The 21,539-nt window shown below is 42.0% G+C and overlaps 1 protein-coding gene across 2 annotated transcripts in view; it reads right to left on the bottom strand.

Moving 5' to 3' along the window:
* Window positions 1-21,539, bottom strand: part of slc9a8 (solute carrier family 9 member 8) — a 105,309-nt gene that overhangs the window by 22,404 nt on the left and 61,366 nt on the right. For both annotated transcript variants that reach the window (XR_013962340.1, XM_080733559.1), the window contains exons 8-10: window positions 20,504-20,647; window positions 2,786-2,924; window positions 1,870-1,975 (exon numbers count right to left, since the gene is read on the bottom strand). Coding sequence is in view for 1 of the 2 variants with exons in the window: in XM_080733559.1 (XP_080589685.1) it covers window positions 1,870-1,975; window positions 2,786-2,924; window positions 20,504-20,647 (389 nt within the window). In the remaining variant the exon portion in view is untranslated. The remainder of the gene's footprint in view (window positions 1-1,869; window positions 1,976-2,785; window positions 2,925-20,503; window positions 20,648-21,539) is intronic.

Raw genomic sequence — 21,539 nt, 5'->3', positions numbered from 1 at the left:
GAAAGCCTACATCTTAACCGCTCCAGAACAAACAAATTAGGGTCGTGCTTGGTCTTCCTCCTCGGGCCCACCTTACCGATCATCACCACGAAAGTGTGGGGTGGCTCAAAGTAGCTGACAGAGTACAACAGAGTACAGCATTGTGCAATGGGCCTGGTGTACAAGATACACTACACCTCCAAGATACCCATGTACCTGGGTCAAGGATGTTCACGATCACAACACCAGAGGCAGCTCCACTAATCATCTTCAACGTAGATTAAACACTAAACAAGGCTCTAACTCGTTCTCCTGCTATACCACCAACATGTGGAACGCCCTTCCACAAGCCTTAAAGGAGAGCAAATCCCTAGCCTCCTTCAAAATCGGTATGAAAAGTCACCTTCAGGCGGCTGCTACTCGTGACTTGTAAATAGACTAAGCCCCCATGCTCCCCCCCAACCTTTTTTTCTGCCTTTGTATTTGATGTTTTGCTTTTTCTGCTTTTGAAATTGATATTATCATAGATAAAGTACAATGTTCTATCTGTCTGTCTTTCAATGTTATATGAGATACTTAACGTGTGGTTCCTGAGGAAATAAGCCTCGGCTTACTAGGATCTCCTTTTAGTTGACCTTGTACCAGTGATTTGTACTGTCATGAAACTGTACTTTTTTTTTCTATTGCAAACTTCTAATACATTCTTCAATCAATCAATCAAAAACCACTAGCACAAAGGGGAACTCCCCCTTGGCCCGGGGAAGATAATAGGATTTTTGCTCATCAGGCAGAGGCTGATGAGCCACTAGCTACACGTATGCATGGTAAATGGTGCATTTACGTATGTAGCATCTTTATCCAAGGCGCTTTACAGAGATCGTGCATTACATTCACACATTAACACACACATTCATACACCGATGGCGGAGGAAACCATGCAAGGCACCAACCTGCTCACCGGGAGCAACTAGGGGTTCAGTGTCTTGCTAAAGCAGGGGTCTTCAACGTTTTCAGGCAAAGGACCCCTTAGTTGATAGAGAGATGAAGCAGGGACCCCCACAACCATACCATACCATACCAACCTTTTCATAGATTCCATAGAAGTTTCATTGTTTTACAGCACAATCATCAGTGGATTTTGGATTCACGTCAATTTGTGTTTTCAGATATTTAACAATGTGAACAGTCGATACTTAATTAATAAACTTGACCTTTCACTCTGTACTTAGTCTGCTCTTTTTCCCCCTCTACACCAAACCTCTTTCCAAAAATAGCCGATCTACAAGCTCACAACACCAGATCTGCTATATGTACATAATGGACACTACTGTAGGGTTCAAGTGGTTCATATAAAAAAGGAGAAAAAAAGTTTCTGTCACAAAAGGATTCGGAGGACCCCCTGTAGTAACTCTGAGGACGCCCTAGGGGTCCCGGACCCCCTGTTGAAGACCCTTGTGCTAAAAGACACTTCGACACTAACTCTGGGGCAGCCCGGGATCAAACTGGGAACCTTCCAGTTCCCAAGCGGCCACTCAACCCCTGAGCCTCTGCCGCCCCGCCCATGTATTGAAACATGTAAATAACATCAATAGTGGAATTAGCCGATCTACAAGCTCAAAATGTGCCGCGATGCGACGCGTTGTGAGCTTGTAGATCTGCTATTTCCACTATTTTTTACTTTAAAAAAATATACATGAATATTTTTCAACATGGAAACGATTATGACGATTATGAAAAATAAATCAGACGATTATGTATAATTGTGACAGTCCTACATGCCAGTGATGCTTTCAGTGTAATCAGGGCCTTGTGCTTGCCTTCATACACTGTACACAGCTGTCTCTGTGCGTGCGCGTGCGTGCGTGCGTGCGTGCATGTGCGCGTACCCACCTGACAGCTTGATGCCTTCTGCCAGGCCATAAGGCAGGTAGGCGAAGATGATCATCATCCCAAACTCCAGAGACGGCGTCTTCCTCAGATCAAAGTGTTTGAGAGACTGCAGCAGGGAGTCAAGGACCTCAAAGACAACTAACTCTGTGGAAATTATTACATAATTGTTCCAAGGGTTCTGTAAGTGATATATTCTAATTACGGACGTTCCCGCTCGCCCCAATTTTGAACCAAGCGCGCTGCCAATACGGCTCGTTCTTTTTACCTTGTCTGATGACTGTAAGCTGATGAGGGGTCGCGCCGCCGTGTACAGTAAAAACATCCACTCGTAACGCTGCTCTCAAAAATCCACCGCACGTTAGCAATAATGGAGTCCCAAATCACCTCCTGGCTGTTTTCTGTGGATCTGATCTAGAAAATGCATTTCTATGCTCTGAATGGATGGCGAGCTAAGCGGTCCAATTCACATTAATTATTTGCATAAGGCTGCCCTCTGCCGCCAGTTTGGCTAAAGTACACATATGAGCGTCCATTGTAAAATGAATTAGTTTGGAAAGAATCAATAGATAATTTTCTATAACATCACAAAGGTAAGCTGCTTTTTGCTGGCACCAGCCCCAATAAATAAATAATAAATCTGTCAGTAGAACTGTTAAAATGAAACCTGTGTTTGTTTGTTTGTTTTTTTAAGAAGGAAAAGCTCTATAATATTCTGATAGTAAGTTTCTCCAGCTCTTTAATAAATAGAAATTACATTTTCAGCAGAGAGTAACCATTTATAAGCTTCAATTTGATTAGTGCTATGCGCACACACACACACACACACACACACACACACACACACACACACACACACACACACACACACACACACACACACACACACACACACACACACACAGTGGTGGGAGGATACCAGAGCAGAGATGAGTCCGGTCAGGGTTCCCAGCGCTGCAGAACCAAAGAACATTTTGAGGAAGTATCCCAGGGCCTGGAGGAAGGTCTCCCATCCCGTTACCATGGAGTTGTCTGAGCTGGTGAAGCCCTCAGCCGTGCTGGGAGAGAATAAATACATCAATAACAAGATGAGATGTATGTTCTAAGCCAGAACCCTTTTCACACCACAGACCTTTATTTATTCAGCATTCGAGCTTATTTAGCCTCTCAGACCCAAGCCTTAGAATATTTTGTTGTCGTTGGATAAGATGTTGGCACCATAGAAGAGATAACAGGCAAATGTTGATCAAAATAACAATTCTTCTACATTCTCTAATTGTGTAGACTTGTGTTTAACAATAATTTAGCTCTTGAGAGTATAAAATAGAATGGTTTCAAGATGAACAGTACAAGCGTCCATTTGGTTACCATCTCTCCATCATTTAGCTGGGGACCACCTGGAAACGAGATTAAAAAGAATAGAAGTCCGCACAACAGCTGATGCTCCACAGTGTTTATTAAATTAAAACATAAAACAAAGTTTGAAGACGTTTCGGCCATCAGCTGGCATTCATCAGGTGACCACCTGGAAACCCCTCGGGGATCACTGGTGGTCCCCAGACCACTGGTTGAGAACCACTGTTCTAAGCAGTTGATTTTGTGGTTGATTTTGACAGCAAATGTCAATTTAGTTTTAGTCATCATCTTTTGAGTACAATTCTGTTTAGTTTTAGTCATGTTTTAGTCACCTGAAATGTTTTAGTTTTAGCCTATTTAGTTGACTAAATTGTCAGAATGTTTAGTCATAGTTCGATTCATCATAGCTTAGTTTTTCTCAGTGAAAAAGGTAATCTTTCTTGTCGAGGGAATCAAAACTGGTTCCAAGTCAGGGGTTCTTAAACCCCCCATCTGATTTTTCTTTTGTGCCAGGGATCCCCAGAAGAGAACAATAAAAAAAACTAAAAAAACTAAAGCTAAATCACTTCCCTCATGGGATCAATAAAAGTCTATCTTTCTATTCATCTATCTTAGTCACAACATTGCATTGCAGTATACATAATCTTACTCTAGAGGGCAGTGTCGCGCCACTGACAAATCAACCGCCATCTGCTTTCCACTGGGTGTCACTGTGTCACTGACATTGTTAGCATGTACTGTATGCCTGAATACTGTATGTACCAGGGTTGAGAAAATGTCTTAGTTTTTGACATTATTTCATACATAATGTAAGCCTAGTATTTGGGAAGGATATGAAATGTTGTTCTCCAATATGCTTAGCTGTGCCCTGATTGATTGACTGACTTACTGACTGAAGTATTTATTAGAAGTTTGCATAGGAAAAGGTACAGTTTCATGAGTACAGTTCACTGTTCAACTAAAAGGAGAAACACCTCAAAAAAGCTTTTGGGCTTGTTTCAATTGGGGTCCTTTTTTAACTCATATGACATTGAATGAATGAAATAAAGCAGTACTATGCAAAAAAGGGGAAAAAAAAGAAAAAAACTAAAAAAAAGAAAATGTAAAACACAATGCAAAATAAATGGTGTTTACTATAGAAAGGTCATGGGAAGGTAAGGATAGGCTTTGTTTTCTTTTACCAGTTTTGAGTTCTCTATTTCTCGCCACTGACTGCCCAATATTACAATAAAACAAATCTAAAACTAACATTAAAACAAACAAAATAGTGTGTGTGTGTGTGTGTGTGTGGGTGTGTGTGTGTGTGTGTGTGTGTGTGTGTGTGTGTGTGTGTGTGTGTGTGTGTGTGTGTGTGTGTGTGTGTGTGTGTGTGTGTGTGTGTGTGTGTGTGTGTGTGGTGTGTGCGGTGCTTTCTGGTGACTCATTCCTCCATTACATTTTGTTTGCCAAACACAGACTGAACGGATCACATTGCTCATTAACTGGAAGACCATGAGGCCATTTCCCGCCAATCGCATCAGAATGTAAATATACCTCAAATACTGTACTTAAGCACTGTACTTGAGTACTGTACTTGAGTAAATGTATTCAGTTACTTCACCAGCACTTGATTAAGTTTAAATTCCATAACTTTTACTGAATCAGGGCCCGAAATTTCTAAAGTGTTTGCGGACAAGTTTTCATTTAGTTGACTAAGAAGACTTAAAGACTAAAATATTTTGATATTTAGTCGACTAAGGTTGACTAAGACTAAACAATTTCACTGGTAAGAGAATTTCTGAAGGGTCCACAGCCCACACAGACCCAGTAGGAAAACATCAGCATTTAGTAAGGACCAATTATTATGATTAAAGATGGGTGAAGTTGTCTTTAAACTTTTTCGCCCATTTCACTCTTGCCTCCTGACGGCCCAAAAGTGGGCCCGGGACCACAGGTTGGGGAACCGCTGGTGTAAAGGGAAACGTGCGAACGCTTGTTTCTTGTGCGTCACACTCCTCCATTCACTGTTGTTTGCCAAACAAACAGAGGAATGGACGTATCACATTGTTTATTAAGTGACTTGACCGGAAGAGTACCAGGCCATTTCCCACCAACTCACATCCAATACTACTTAGAACAAGGGTCTTCAACAGGGGGTTCGAGACCCCTAGGGGGCCCTCAGAGTTACTACAGGGGGTCCTCCAAATCTTTGTGTGATAGAACACTTTTTTATATTAACCACCCTAGTGTCCATATTCTGAGCACTTTAGCCAAAAATAGCAGATCTACAAGCTCACAAAGCCTCACACTGCGAGGCATTGTGAGCTTGTAGATCGGATATTTTAGGCAAAGAGGTTTGGTGAAGAGGGGAAAAGGGGCAGACTAAGTACAGAGTGAAATGTCAAGTTTAAGTATTGACGGTTCAAGTGGTTAAATATCTGAAAACACAAATTGACATGAATCCAAAATACACTGCTGTCAAACGATATTGAAAACTATATGGAATCTATGAAAAAGTTGTGGGGGTCCCTGCTTCATCTCTCTCAACTAAGGGGTCCTTGGCCTGAAAATGTTGAAGACCCCCGACTTAGAATAACTGATGACATGGCACATATATTTGGAAATTAGGCAATGAATAAACCCTTATGTGATGAATGTCATTTTTATTGATTGACTTGTGTGTATTCTTCTATTCAATTGTTGAACTGTAAGTAGGCTATAGGATGCATAAGCATAAAATATGCATCAAATATGGCACTCATAGTATATGAAAAAACAAAATAGCATAAGATGAAAATATATAGAAGAAACATGCTTTCGGCCCAACAACAGCATTTTAATCCTACTTCCAAGAGTAGCTAAAGTGTCTCGCTTAAGTAACTTTCTCCTGTGTGTCAATGTCATTAAACAGGAGACAGACATTAGTCTAATGATTATTATGTGTCAGCACCTGAGCTTAAAGTATGCATTACCTTTAGCCGCATGCTGTTTAGATGACATGTCTAGCTGCCTGCCACCAGTGGGGCAAAGTCAATAAGTACACTTACTCAAGTACTGTACTTAACTCATACCTCGCGATCCCCGTAGAGCCCGTAGATTTCCCGCTGTACCGCGCTGCCATGCCCGTAGAGCCCGTAAAGTTTAATTAGCTTTAATCATTATGAAAGGATTAAAAGTATTAGCGCAGATTTTCGCCGATTCTGGCTCTTTAGGCCCGCCCCCCTAACTGTATCCGGTCATTTCCGGTCTGGACCGGATCCAGCTTTCCGTATCCAGTCTGAGCCTGGGCCATAGTCCCGCCTCCATTGGTTTACTGTGTAACAGAAGTGGAAGCTACTGGGCGATGGAACGTTCGTTTTTCAATCGGATTTTTGCGTTTGGAAACTTTGATCCAGTCTCTACACGCCTGGATTATGATCCCCGCACATATCGTGCGTTTTGTGCGCGAACGTGTCCACGTGTTACCATAGCGCACAGTTGGCTTTTTTCAATGCTTTTTCATGTAAACACTGGCTGATAAGCAGAGATACAGCGTGGCAACGGATATGTCTTTTTCAATGGGGTTTTTTGTATTCGAAAGCTTGTCACCGAGTCTACACGTCTACTAGATGAGTCGCACACAGATTGTGCACGATGCGTGCGCGTGCCCACGCTAAAAGGTAAGGACAATTTGGCAGCTGCTTACTACAGCTATGTTTAAAATGGCAGAGAAAAAGTTAAAAAGGTATATTTACTTTACTGGAGTATTAACATTTTTGATTGGCCTATTTTATACTTCAGCTATACGTTGTTATACCTTTCAATCCGGGCACACCTTTGTGCAACATTAGCTGTTGCTGTGTGTGTGTGTGTGTGTGTGTGTGTGTGTGTGTGTGTGTGTGTGTGTGTGTGTGTGTGTGTGTCTATATATATATATATATGAATTAATCTGAAGATCAGGATTTAGAAGGCATATTTTTAATCGGCCTCAGGTCTAAAGGGGTCAAAATTGCTGATCTACAAACTCGTAGATTGACTACTTTCGAAAAATAGTCAAATGGCCTTTTACTTGCAACACAGTAATTCTGTATGACGTCATTGTTACATTCACTTAAGGGACGACTTCAGCCATGTTCCACATGCCTTCAGATAATTGGTAGGCGGGTTAATTATGAACTGACCACAGCCCCTCCTCTGACTGAGACACAGAACAAGGGTAACATATTATCACAAGCATTATTGATGACCAATTATATGAAGATAGATTGAAAATGACTGAAGTCGTCCTTTAAGTCAGTGGTTCTGAACCAGTGGGTCAGGACCCCCACGGGGTGTGTGTGTGTGTGTGTGTGTGTGTGTGTGTGTGTGTGTGTGTGTGTGTGTGTGTGGGGGGGGGGGGATTAACTAACATTGTTTTCTCCCTCAACAGTAAACAAACCAATACAAAGTTTAAGTGTATAGAGAGGGTATCTGCATATTTCTAAAGTGACAATTTAAGGACTTTTTAATAACTCTAAAATGTCAAAATTAAACATTGGCCAAATTGTCAAATATGACAACGCCTCACAATGCGAGGCGTTGTGAGCATAGATCTGCTATTTTCACAATAGAACCGTGTTATACAAAACGTAATGCCTCAACTCTTTGTGCTCGTCAGGGTGGGGGGGGTCCCCAGTTAAAATATGATTATTTTGGAGGTCGCGGCCTGAAATGATTGAGAACCACTGGTCTAAGTAAAAGCAACAATAACATCATATAGAAACAAGTCCTTCTTCACACCACTAGGTACAAGAGGTGAGTTTCACTTGGCTGTGATGTAACACAGCTCTCTCTCTCTCTCTCTGGGCGTCCCGCGGCCAAGCCAGGTGTTAACAGAGACAAATTACGGCGTCTGTTGGGCCGTGAATATTATACATTATTCATGGTTTCATTTACTCCACGGTACACGGAGGGCGGGGCTGACACCGGAGACCACAACAACACTGCTGCCCTGGCCGCCCCGGCACGTTTAGCCCTGGCCGCCAAAAACACTGATACAGCCAGGCTGATTGAAGACAAGCAGGTTAAGACGTAAGCCAATGGGGACAGGAGTAAAGATACAAGCCAATAGGGCAAGAGCGACAGGCTGGTCAAAACAAGGGACGCCTCTGCCAAGTGCCAACAGCTCGTTTCCGTCTCGTCTGTCAAGTGTTTCCTGGCAGGAGTATGTGATTGTGTGTGTTCGTGTGTTCGTCTGTGCGTGCGTGCGTGCGTGCGTGCGTGCGTGAACCGCCTGTGTTCTATGTCTCTGTAGAGTTCTAGGTTGATGCTGTGCGTCACACACACACACAGACATACGTAGCTTAGTCTATCTGGTCTGCGATCTGGAAAATGCCAGGTCGCATCCGGTCTGTGGTCCCGCATGCATGCATACACACACGTGGGCATGACACTTCACCACGTAACAGCGAAAAACCTAATCGTAGTTTAGACAGCTTGAATGTGGGAAGAAGTGAAACAAGGTTGTTCCTCAGTGTCTGCACGCTCTCACACACACACACACACACACACACACACACACACACACACACACACACACACACACACACACACACACACACACACACACACACACACACACACACACACACACACACACACACACACACACACACACACACACAGAGATCTTCTCGTCCCATCCATGCCAAACTTTGCACACACACTCCTTGGCTGGCAAACCACAACCTCCGGCCGATGATTTTTCACATGCCCCTCTTCTAGCGCCACCATGAGGTTGCATGCGACCTGAGAGTCGCTTACTGTATCTCCCGATTAGGGAGTCTTACTGGTATGTAGCATAGTATTATTACATATTCAAATATTTATATCTGTGGCACAACAAAATAGCCACCAGTGCTATGCCCTAGGCCTAGGGCCTAGACTAGAGAAATACAAGTGTGTGTGTGTGTGTGTGTGTGTGTGCGTGTGTGTGTGTGTGTGTGTGTGCGTGTGTGTGTGTGTGTGTGTGTGCGTGTGTGTGTGTGTGTGTGTGTGTGTGTGTGTGTGTGTGTGTGTGTGTGTGATTCCATTGAGATTATCTTGTCACACCTTTAGTCATGTGTGTAACACAGTAGGCCGCTGTTATTGTCCACCTAGCTAGTGCGGAATGGACTTCACATGCGTGCGTGTGTGCATGTATGTATGTATGTATGTATGTATGTATGTATGTATGTGTGTATGTGTGTGTGTGTGTGTGTGTGTGTGTGTGTGTGTGTGTGTGTGTGTGTGTGTGTGTGTGTAGGAGAAAACATTGTCTCATATATCCTTGCTTGATTATTACAGCATTTTCTCATCACATGTAATTTTCAAGATATCTTAAGCCATCAATGTGATATTTTTCCCCCCTCAGTATGTTAATACGCACATGCATCTACAGTAGTTTTCATCTTGTTTACCGTACCATATCAGTGTTTGGATCCATTATGTTGAACTGTCACTTCTTGTGCAGATCCAAACCAAAGAATCTGTGTCATTCCACCGAGATTAACTCGTCACATGGTCCTGTCAGCGGTTACCACGGTTACCACGGGATACAGTAGGCTGTTGTCACAGTGTCCACCAGGTGTGGAACCAGTTTCACGTGCGTGCATGCATGCGTGCATGCATGCGTGCGTGCATGCATGCGTGCGTGCATGCATGCGTGCGTGCATACATGCGTACATATACGTGCGTGCATACGTGCGTGCGTGTTTATTACTATACTTGTAAGTGTCCTCCAGAAGTATTGTAGAATTTGATTAGATCTGATTTAATCATTTTATGAATTAAAAAATGAATAAATAACTTTAATGTTTTCGGTAAAGTTGTGTCTGATAGGCTGGTAATATCGTGCACCGGGAAACTTGCTGATCTACAAGTTCAAAGATGTGTTATTTTTCAGCTATTTTCAGTGGAGTTATAAAATGTGGATGGCCTCACAAGTATAGTAATAAGTGCCTGCGTGCATGTGTGGCGTGTGTGTGCGTGCGTGCACAAGTATTATTCTACAGAGATAACATCATTACTCATGTGTAGTGTAATACAGTAAAGCTGTTTATAAGCTGTCATTGTCCACCGAGGGTAGAACTAGTTTCACCAGTCTGGGCCTGGTCTAACCTGTTCAAAAGAACGTGGACACATTAAAAAATGTTTGCAAGTTTTTACTCTTGTTGTTTCTTTTTGGGGGGTGAGGAGGAGGGAGGCGGGGGAGACGCTTCCTTAGAAACATGCTTTTTCATCATCAGTCACAACACTGTCACTATGATGTAAATCCATGTCCCTGTGCTCAGTGTCAGTGTCACCGGTTTCGGCTGAAAACGTCAGGCGAGCATAAAACAAAAACAACGCTCGCACCAAATCACATCCTCACTGCTAGTCGCATTTCAGTGGTTGCTTATGTGTATCCTTCGGCGCCCCACACACATATGCGTGAAACATCTTCTCCGTATCGTCTGAGAATGGCCACTGGGGGCGCCGTACTAATGCATTGTCAATGGAAGGTTGTTTGGTGTTTTGTCATTGCCGTGTCTCTTGGCCAAAAGACAGGCTGTGGTTGAGCTAGAGACACGGCAACGACAAAAAACCAAACAACCTTCCATTGACAATGCATTAGTACGGCGCTATCTCGAGAACCGTTCGTCCCACCGGCTTTAGATTCGGCATGCGCGTTCCCCGCCGTGGCGCGGTAGCATCTATGACAAAGCGCCATAAAAATATGACTTATTACCAAAAAAAAGATAATGTGGCACAACTTGCCCCAGGTTAGGGGTAAGTTGATCCAAGTCAAGAGGTAAGTTGACCCACATGATATTCTTAACTTTAACAGTTTAAACTTGAACAAATAACATATTTACTTATCAGAAATATTTTAATAACACATTTCCCTTTTGCAAATAGTCTTATTTATTTTCTTACGGTTATTTAAAGGGTAAAAAAAACATTAAAACCAATTAAATAAAATGTGTTATTCGGAACCTTTTAATATTTGCAATTATTAATATAATATAGAAAACATCTCTTAAATGAGTGTATTCATCAAAATGAAAGATCATTCAGCATAATTTGAGTAGCAAAGACCTAATAAAAAAATATGAATGGTGATTCACCCCAAGGCATTTGGTTCATCTTGCCCCACGGCCACCATTTTGACAAAACCTGGCTAGCTTAATGCTTCAGGCTGATATTTAGTTAAATGGTTCACCTAGTTTTATACATTGGAATATCACCAACAACATGCACAATATATAAGTCTAGACCTGGGTACATTTGCTTTAACATAAAAATCATTATACCATAAAAGTAAAAAATGTACTTCAACCAGCAAAAAACACTTTTTTTGTGTAGAAATATGTTTGTAAATTTGCTCATGTGTACAGTATGTCAACTCCGCAGCCAGGTGGAAATGATGGTTGTGTTCTTATTTTAACACATTGACCGCCATTTTAACATACCTCCGTACTCCCACCTGCCATTCGTCTCCATAGACTTCCATGTAATTGGGTGTGCACGGATCATGCACACCCATGCCTAGATAATGCACCACGTGTGTCCACATTGCTCACAGCTTTCAAACAAAAAAATCCGAATGGAAATCCGTTCAGGCATTCATGAGATAACAGCCACTATGTTTAACAAAGATGGCTGCCAAAATGGCTGCCATGCTTGAAAGATGGGGTTATTATGGGGGTTAAACATGCATTTTTTGATTTTTTTTTTTTTTTTTTTTTTTTAATTCTCGGGACTATCGGGCCTGGCGGGGAAAGACATTGGAATAATCTCGGGACTATCGGGCCTGGCAGGGAATGAGTTAAGGTCAAATGACAACTCATGTGTATAGTTTTAAAGATAAAGGGGGTGGTTCATCTTACCCTGTTCTCCCCTAAATAAAAATAGTACACACCTTATGTACATTTGATAGTGTTTTGGAATTTAATATTTTCCTTTTTTCTTAAGTGGAAGCTTATACTGTACGTTAAATAATTTCCCCCGCTCTTTTACACCTATAAACTTGTTGATGTGACGATACACTTGAACTGAAGCAAAAAGATGCACTCAGCGCCCTCTGGCCTAGTGGTCCAGGCGCATACCACATAGGCTATGATGCCTGGCAGCGTGTCGTCAGTTCGAGTCCTGATCCAGACGACCTTTACTGTGTGTCAATCAGTGTTGTTTTTGACAGCAAATTTAGATTTAGTTTTAGTCATGGTCTTTTGAATAAAATGTAATTTAGTTTTAGTCATAATTTAGTCACCTGAAAAGTTTTAGTCTAATTTTAGTAGACTAAATATCATACGATTTTAGGCGACTGAATCTAGAGTTTGTTTAGTCGACTAAAATGTATTTTGGCGGGCCTTGATGGCATCGTAATGACTGATTTTACACTTGGTTGTGTGCTGAAAATAGACGATCTACAAGCTCACTTGTGAGCTTGTAGATCGGCTATGTTCAGCACGCAACATCTGAGAGCAACCAAACATAAAATGACTCTTCTCCACTAGTTTTAGTCTAGTTTTTATTTTGTTGACGAAATTGTCAATATATTTAGTCTTAGTTGTAGTCATCACAGCTTAGTTTTTATTTAGTTTTTGTCAGTAAAAAAAACGCAGTAGTCAACAAACATTTTTGTCATAGTTTTAGTCGACGAAAACAATACTGGTGTCAATCCCCTTCTCTCACACCCCGTTTCCTGTCTATCATCTTCACTGTACACCACTAGTAAGAAGCCTAAGGGCGGCAAGCGACCCATGTCTTGGGCGTCTGGCCAGTGATGTATATCGGACCAGTTACCCATGGAGACCCCTGGTACCCATATATGGAAATCCATGTACTGTATATGGAGATCTGCTGTGAGACCCCAAACATGCTTACTCAGTTATTCGTCATGTGAAAGTCCTATGACGTCTATCACATCTGACATCATTCACACAATCCCTTTTATGCCCATATATGGAGATCCCTGTCTGTAGAACTAGCCACACAGATATGGTCTATCTTCCTCCATACTGTATATGGTCATTCCCATATGAGGTCCTGTTAGATATGGGCTTAATATTGATGACATCAGGAATCTCCATACATGGGCATAAACAGGAATTCTGTTAGTGTGGTTCCTTCCCATATGAAGTCCTGTTAGATATGGGCTTAATATTGATGACATCAGGGATCTCCATATATGGGCATACAAGGGATTCTGTTAGTGTGGTACTCCTGACATCACAGTGATGTTAGAGCGTGATGTCAGAGCAGCAAACCCATGAACCATAAAAAAGCGCACACGTCTAACGGACGGATGGACGGAGACACAATGTGCCGTATTGATGATGTCACTCTTGACCAAATATGGAGGGGCGGCAGCCTGCGCATATCGGTGTTGTCAGGCATGCATGGCAACCGTTTGTGTTGTGAGTGAGGTCAGACCAGAGCTCTGCTCAGCATGTATAAGATTTGAAAGTATTTTTCAAGTCCACTTCATTCCACAGAGACCAGAGGATGAGCATGCAGTGTTCTTACTCAATGCCGTGTGAGAAGGAGAGGATAAATACATTGTCCATTATTACCCAACGCCAACCAATTATCAAGGACAAAGATACACGAAAGAAGAACCACCCAACAGAACCTAAAACTCTGTCCCCATCACAGGCCATCGATAGATGCAGATTTGATGATGAACCGCAACTCCAGGAAGGAATGAGCTCTCAATCTTCCCAGACTACGGTCTGCTATTCTGATTGTACATGCTTCAAATCTCAATCGAGCCATGACGACCTCTACTGCCAAATGCCCATAAATGGACAGATCCCCTCAGAATCCTTCCAGCCAATCACCAGAATTGTAACAAGCCAGGAACAAGGATACACAGACGATTACAGTCAAAGGTTTACCAAAACCTTAACTCAACCAGGAGAAGTAAAGACAGTAAATCAGCTTACTTATACATGGAGGAAAACTCACATCTGTAAACAGTGTGACAAGAGTTTCAGTAAGTTAGATCACCTGAAGAGTCACCAGCGTATCCACACAGGAGAAAAACCTTTCATCTGTAAAGAGTGTGACAATAGTTTCAATAGGTTATGTAACCTGAAGACACACCAGCGTATCCACACAGGAGAAAGACCTTTCCACTGTGAAGAGTGTGACAAGAGCTTTAGTCTGTTACCTAACCTGAGGAGGCACCAGCGTCTACACACAGGAGAAAAACCTTTCGTCTGTAAAGAGTGTGACAAGAGTTTCAATCAGTTAGGTGACCTGAAGATTCACCAGCGTATACACACTGGAGAAAAACATTTCATCTGTAAAGAGTGTGACAAGAGTTTCAATCGGTTAGGTGACCTGAAGATTCACCAGCGTCTACACACTGGAGAAAAACCTTTCCACTGTAAAGAGTGTGACAAGAGTTTCAGTAAGTTAGGTCATCTGAAGAGTCACCAGCGTCTACACACTGGAGAAAAACCTTTCATCTGTAAAGAGTGGGACAAGAGTTTCAGTCAGTTAGGTGACCTGAAGATTCACCAGCGTCTACACACTGGAGAAAAACCTTTCCACTGTAAAGAGTGTGACAAGAGTTTCAGTCGGTTAGATCACCTGAAGATTCACCAACGTATACACACTGGAGAAAAACCTTACATCTGTAACGAGTGTGACAAGAGTTTCAGTCAGTTAGGTCACCTGAAGATTCACCAGCGTCTACACACTGGAGAAAAACCTTTCATCTGTAACGAGTGTGACAAGAGTTTCAATCGGTTAGGTGACCTGAAGATTCACCAACGTATACACACTGGAGAAAAACCTTACATCTGTAACGAGTGTGACAAGAGTTTCAGTCAGTTAGGTCACCTGAAGATTCACCAGCGTCTACACACTGGAGAAAAACCTTTCCACTGTAAAGAGTGTGACAAGAGTTTCAGTAAGTTAGGTCACCTGAAGAGTCACCAGCGTATCCACACTGCAGAAAAACCTTTTCACTGTAAACAGTGAAAACCACAATGGAGGAAAAAAATCAAACCTCGGTTCGAAGTGAAGCAGTGAATTTGAGCAGTTCCTGATCTATGTTCTTTTTGCCAGACCCATGAAATGGGTAGGCCTACATAAGCAAATGTCTGTCCGGGTTTTCTATATAAAGGGTATATATGATGATGACATGATGATGACATGCCTACAAAAGGCATGATGTCATAAATGATGATGACAGACAGGGGGTCTGGCACAACCAGGTTGACCTGGTCTAGTTTTATTATATGTGTTCTAGATTCTATGTTTTTTTTTTATTCTATGTGTTCTAGATCTATGAAATCCGTTGCTGCACATAAATACAAACAAACAGACAAAGCCAGATGTAGGAGAGGTAGCACCGCTCAAGAAACTATGCTGTACTCGGTCAAGGTGCCAACTTGCGACTTGTGCACTCGTAGCCAGTAGTCTCTATGTGCTGCTAAATGGTGCCAACGCTGCTGCTCCCTCATGGGCTAATGGGTGCCACATACATACAGTTTGAGTTCAAAGGCCCTGCTCCCTAATTGGCTAATTGTTGCCGACGCTGCTCTCTCATTGGCTAATAGTCAGGGCCGCCGCTAGGGTAGAAAGAATGGTGCGGTCGCACAGGGCCTTGCACCTGGAGGGCCTCGCGCTAGGCTTTTTTTCTTTCTTTTTTTAAGGGATCCCTAGCTAATACGACAAATATGCCTTAATCTATCTATAAATGCGAGAAGACTCTGCGTGTGTGTCTGTCTGTCTGTGTGTCTGTAATCCGCGTATCTCGAGAACCGTTCGTCCCACCGGCTTCAGATTCGGCACACGTGTTCCCCGCCGCGGCACGGAGTGCAGTGCCGGGTCTCGACCCGACCCGATGCGCGGTTTTCCCAAACCGGCGCGAAACGTTCGGAATCTCCTTATGCGGGGTTGATTGTTGACATCAGGCTGTTCCGGAGGAAATCGGCGAAAGCTCTGACTCATTGTGACATCACTTCATAAAAGGCTCTGACATCACGTACGCCACATGAGTCAACAAAAAATCTCTGTGAGTGTGTATGTATGTATGTAATCCGCGTATCTCGAGAACCGTTCGTCCCACGGGCACGCGCGTTCTCCATATATGGGCATAAAATGAATGCCCCCATATATGGGCATAAAATGGATTGCAGACAGACAGATACAGATATCTCCATATATGGACATAAATGGACAGAGGCAAACAGATGGTCAAAGATCTCCATTTATGGGCATAAAATGGACGCAGACAGACAGATACAGATATCTCCATATATGGGCATAAATGGACACAGGCAAACAGATGTTCAAAACGGGTCCTATGACAACAGGTATAATGAGGTTTGCATTAAAGGGGGAACCGGCACTGTGTCTGCAACACAGTTGGAGGCACAGACAGATACTCCATATATGGGCATAAAATGGACGCAGATAGACAGATATCTCCATATATGGGCATAAAATGGACCCAGAACTATAACTGCAGTGATCTCCATATATGGACATAAAATGGACGCCGACAGACAGACAGACAGATACAGATATCTCCATATATGGGCATAAATGGACACAGGCAGACAGATGGTCAAAACGGGTCCTATGAAAACAGGTATAATGGGGTTTGCATTAAAGGGCGGGGCAGCTTCTAGTACATTATAATTGTCCTCTATAACTACAATGTAAAATTAAAAACACCTAAATTATTTAATTTTTTCTAGAAATAGCTAATTTTTCACTCAATAGGGGAAATGCCCGTCGCAAGTTGATGATGTCATAAATGTCATGTGTGGTCTATCGCTATGGAATTTATGGCATGCATGTGCAAATAAAAACAAACATAATACTTCCTATGGTTAATATGAGCATCAATCAAATCAATATTTCAAATGTGTTTGTGTTGTTGTTTTTTTACATTCTAATTCTAATTCTAATTCATAAGATTATTGTACCAGTTAAACCATGTTCAACACTATTTTGGGCATAGTATTATTATTGTTATAACACTTTCAGTAAGAGCTAAAATTCACAGGGCCTCGCACTGCGAGGCGTTGTGTGCTTGTAGACCAGCCATTTTCAAATCTAATTGCTATTTTAAATCATTTAGGCCTAGAATTGTTGAATGCTTTAACTATTGAAAAATAGCAGATATACAAGTTCACAGCGCGGCACCGAGTGCCGCGCTGCAAGCTTGTAGATCTGCTATTTTTTGAAAAAAACGTGATATACTGTATATAGGCCTATATATATATATATATATATATATATATATATATATATATATATATATATATATATGGTATATATATATATATATATATATATATATATATATATATATATATATATATATATATATACCATATATACATATATATATATATATATATATATAAAAAAAATGGCAAGTCTTTGAATATATCTTTTTAAAAGCAAACATTTTTAACTCAAATATTTGCTTCTGGGGGGTCCCTGATACAATATTTTGAGATGGGGGGATCCCTAGAACAACATATTTTGAGATGGGGGTCCGTGGCCAAATACATGTAGTTTTGGGGGTCCGTGGCCAAATACATGTCGTTTTGGGGGTCCTTGGCATGAAACATTTTGAGAACCACTGACAGAAACATGGAAAAAAAAAAAAAAAAAAAAAAGGTGTTTCACCCTACAACAGCGACAGTACACACGTATTTGATGTAGCAACCAGAACGTGTGTCTTCTTCTCTGGGGCAATAAAATAGGTCATAGCGGCTGCGTTGCTCTCCTCTCCCCCTCGTCACATGCAGCATCAGCATAAAAGCAACGCCTATGGTTCAAAGGTTGAGCTACAGCATGCCTGGCTACAACAACCCACGGCAACCGTGCGGCACAACTGAACTGACATTTACAACTAGGCCATACGTGGGGGATTGTGTCTGCGTGTGCAGATGTGTGCACAAGACGTCTGCTTTTGACTATTGGGGAGCAACAGTCAGGGTTCCCACACATTTTTACCAATTAATTTTCAAAACTTTTCCAAAACCTTTCCAGAATATTTAACCCAATTTCCAGGACTATATAACAATAATTCAGCTCAATAACAAGTCGCTTACTCCTATGCGCAATGCCCAAAGACAGGTACTAGTGTATGCTAGTGGTTCTCAACCTTTTCAGGCCGTGACCTCCGGAATAATCATATTTGAAATGGGGACCCCGGCACCCTGACGAGCACTAAGAGTTGAGGAATTTTGTATAACACGGTTTTATTGTGAAAATAGCCGATCTACATGCTCACAACGCCTCGCGTTGCGAGGCGTTGTGAGCATGTAGATCTGCTATTTTAACAATTTCTGCCTCTAATATTTGACAATTTGGCCAATGTTAAATTTGTCATTTCAGAGTTATTAACAAAATCAATAACCAAAGACAATGCATAGCTATTTTTTCCAGGACCTTCCAGGACCGTTGATCAATTCCAAAACTTTTCCAGTACTGGAAAAATTATGTTCTAATTTCAAAATATTTCCAGGAATTTCATGACCGTGGGAACCCTGTGGGGAGCAACAGTTGATCTGGAATAATTGATTATATAAAATAACCGTTTTTTTTTCTTTTCTTTCTTTTCTTTCTTTTTTTTCTGTGACCGTGAAATCCACACTATTTTGGGCATGTCATAAGGCAAAGGTACCTATTTTACAACAGCAACAAAGATGCCTGAAGAAGGTCGTTGACCGAAACGTTGCATTTATTCAATAAAAAGAGCCGTTTTGGCAAGTGTAAGATGGTGTGCGGGTCATTATGTACAAACTGTGCATGTTTGAAAATACGTTGATCCCTGCTTACGCACCCATCTCTAAGCCTTTATCAGGTGTGCATACACTAAGACCTAATAATAATAAGTTAAAGTATTTAATCCAACCAATGCGTTAAGACAGTACATTAAGGTCGGTCTATAATGCATTATAAGCGCAGCAATGCAACGCATTGTGAACATGTCAAATATTTGCATTGAAGTAAAAGTACAATATGCCTCTCTGAGAGAGGTAGTGGAGTAGAAGAAAACGTTGTCAATACTCCAGTAAAGGAAAAATAAACTGTACTTAATATGCAAGTTATGTACAGTAATTGAGTGAATGCACATAGTTACTTTACACCACTGGCATTGTGTGTGTGTGTGTGTGTGTGTGTGTGTGTGTGTGTGTGTGTGTGTGTGTGTGTGTGTGTGTGTGTGCGTGCGTGCGTGCGTGCGTGCGTGCGTGCGTGCGTGCGTGCGTGCGTGCGTGCGTGCGTGCGTGCGTGCTATCTGTAGCCACATCTTTGGCAGGTCATTTGCATACACAGGTGTTGTGGAGTTGCTTGGAGAGTGCCAGCCTGTGTTGAATGGCATGCACAGGCAAATAGAAACGTGCCCCCCATTCAAGGAGACCCAGAGCAGATAAAACATCAGAGCCCGATAAACCCATCAATCAGTCTGTATAAACTAGACTAATATTTGGCCACAGGCTCCTGTTAATACTTGTCATTGTTTCAATATGGATACAATCGGGCAGCAATTTCCCCCAACTATTCTTGAACAATCTTGAAATGTGTGTGCAAGTCTTTGAATATTTTGACCCGACTCTATGAATGTCTTCTAAATCCTTCTTCTATATCAGTGGTTCTGACAAACTTTTTCATGTCAATGACCCACAGAAATACATGAATGTGGCCGCGGACCCCCATCTCAAAACATGTTGCTCCAGGGACCACCCAGAAGCAAATATTTGAGTTACAAATGTTTGCTTTTAAAAATATATATATTTGCAAAAAAAAAGAAAGAAAAAAAAATCATACAATAATGGTTGAAGTGGTCCCAGGTCTTAACACAACTGCTGGCAAAATAATACCCCTTTGTAGGGCTTCTCCGCCATGCCCAAGGAACCCGAAGAGTTAATAAGCTTTAATTAAAAAATTATAATTTATCGAAGCCGAACTAAAATAGGCCGGAACTAATGCTCCGGGATCGGTTTCTACACGGACACATTATGGAGCGGACTGATTAATATTGAGGCCGCAAACCGGAAGCGGATGGTCTGTCCTCTATTCCGGCCCGTTAGCTCTCTGTGTAAACACCACGGCTTACAGATGGAGAACGGATTATCAATTTTCAAAATTCAAAAGGATTTGAGAAGCTGATGGAATATGCGAACACACGATGCATAGCGGTGTCCGATCGCGCATGATGGGAACTGGATTAGAGCCCGCGATAACAGGTAGGAGAAGCCAGCAGTGAAAGACATAGAAAAATCTTCGGTTTCCTCGGCTGTAAACAACCAATGAGTTAATGGAATGAAGCAGAACCTACTTTGTGAGCACGATGGAGACGGCGTCGTTGAGGATGCTCTCCCCGAACACCAGCATCTGGAGCACAGGGTCCACGTTCAGGGCGTTGAAGATGGCGATGGTCGCCACAGGGTCCACCGCCGAGATCAGGGAGCCGAAGGCGAAGCTGGCAAAAAATAGACAAGTTAATCACATTAACACTTCTAGTGCCATTATTTTTGTAATTATTTTAGATAGAGAGGTCTTTTTAAGAGCCATGATCGTGTCCATGTTGTGGAAATTCACTAGATTGGGATGTAGACTGTGGTGTTTACTTCCACTCGGAAATGAAAAAAATTCTCACCGCGGCCGACCGTCGCGGCCCTAGCGGCGCCGTGAAAAAAAAGGGTTTCTCGCAGATCGAAGGGTTTTTGGGAAAAGATTCAGAGATAAAGCGGTTTCTTTGCAGCAGCAATGAATAGGAGCCTATGGAGATTACACGCTTCCTGATGATGGCGGCCGAGTTGCATCATGGGATATGAGGTTTTTTCGCTCACCAGCGGCCACCGCAGCACCTGTTTACCTGGTAACCATGGTAACCAGGTAACACGTCCCTGAACGTGATAACGGGGCCCTGGCGCCGCATCGCCGTAATTCCTATCACATTCTGACTGGGAACGCATCACGTGTCACGTAACCACTAACCATTCTTTTTTACACTTCGGCTATTACACTTCGTGCAAATCTTTGAATATATATTCTTTTAAAGCAGAATATATATTTTCTTTTGAGCACCACAGATAAAGAAACATGAGTTTTTTCAGATAACCATTAGGATTTAGAAGAATTATTTTTTTACATTTGTATTTTCTCATTTATATTCATGTTATATATAGTCATGCAAATCTTAAGTGTTTGGCGAATTATATGGCCTGGGAGCCTCACTTAGTTAGGTCAAATTAGCCAAAAGTTAAACCAATCTGGGAACTAAATCAAAATCAAAATCTTTTTTCACAAATGTGTTCATAAAGGTGTCAACTATCACCTCTGAACTTTCTCAATCACAACTCCCTTGGGGG

The sequence above is a fragment of the Nannobrachium achirus genome (assembly GCF_963921795.1).
Source record: "Nannobrachium achirus genome assembly, chromosome: 9".
NCBI classification, from domain to species: Eukaryota; Metazoa; Chordata; class Actinopteri; order Myctophiformes; family Myctophidae; genus Nannobrachium; species Nannobrachium achirus.
This window is presented reverse-complemented; position numbering and strand designations above follow the sequence as displayed.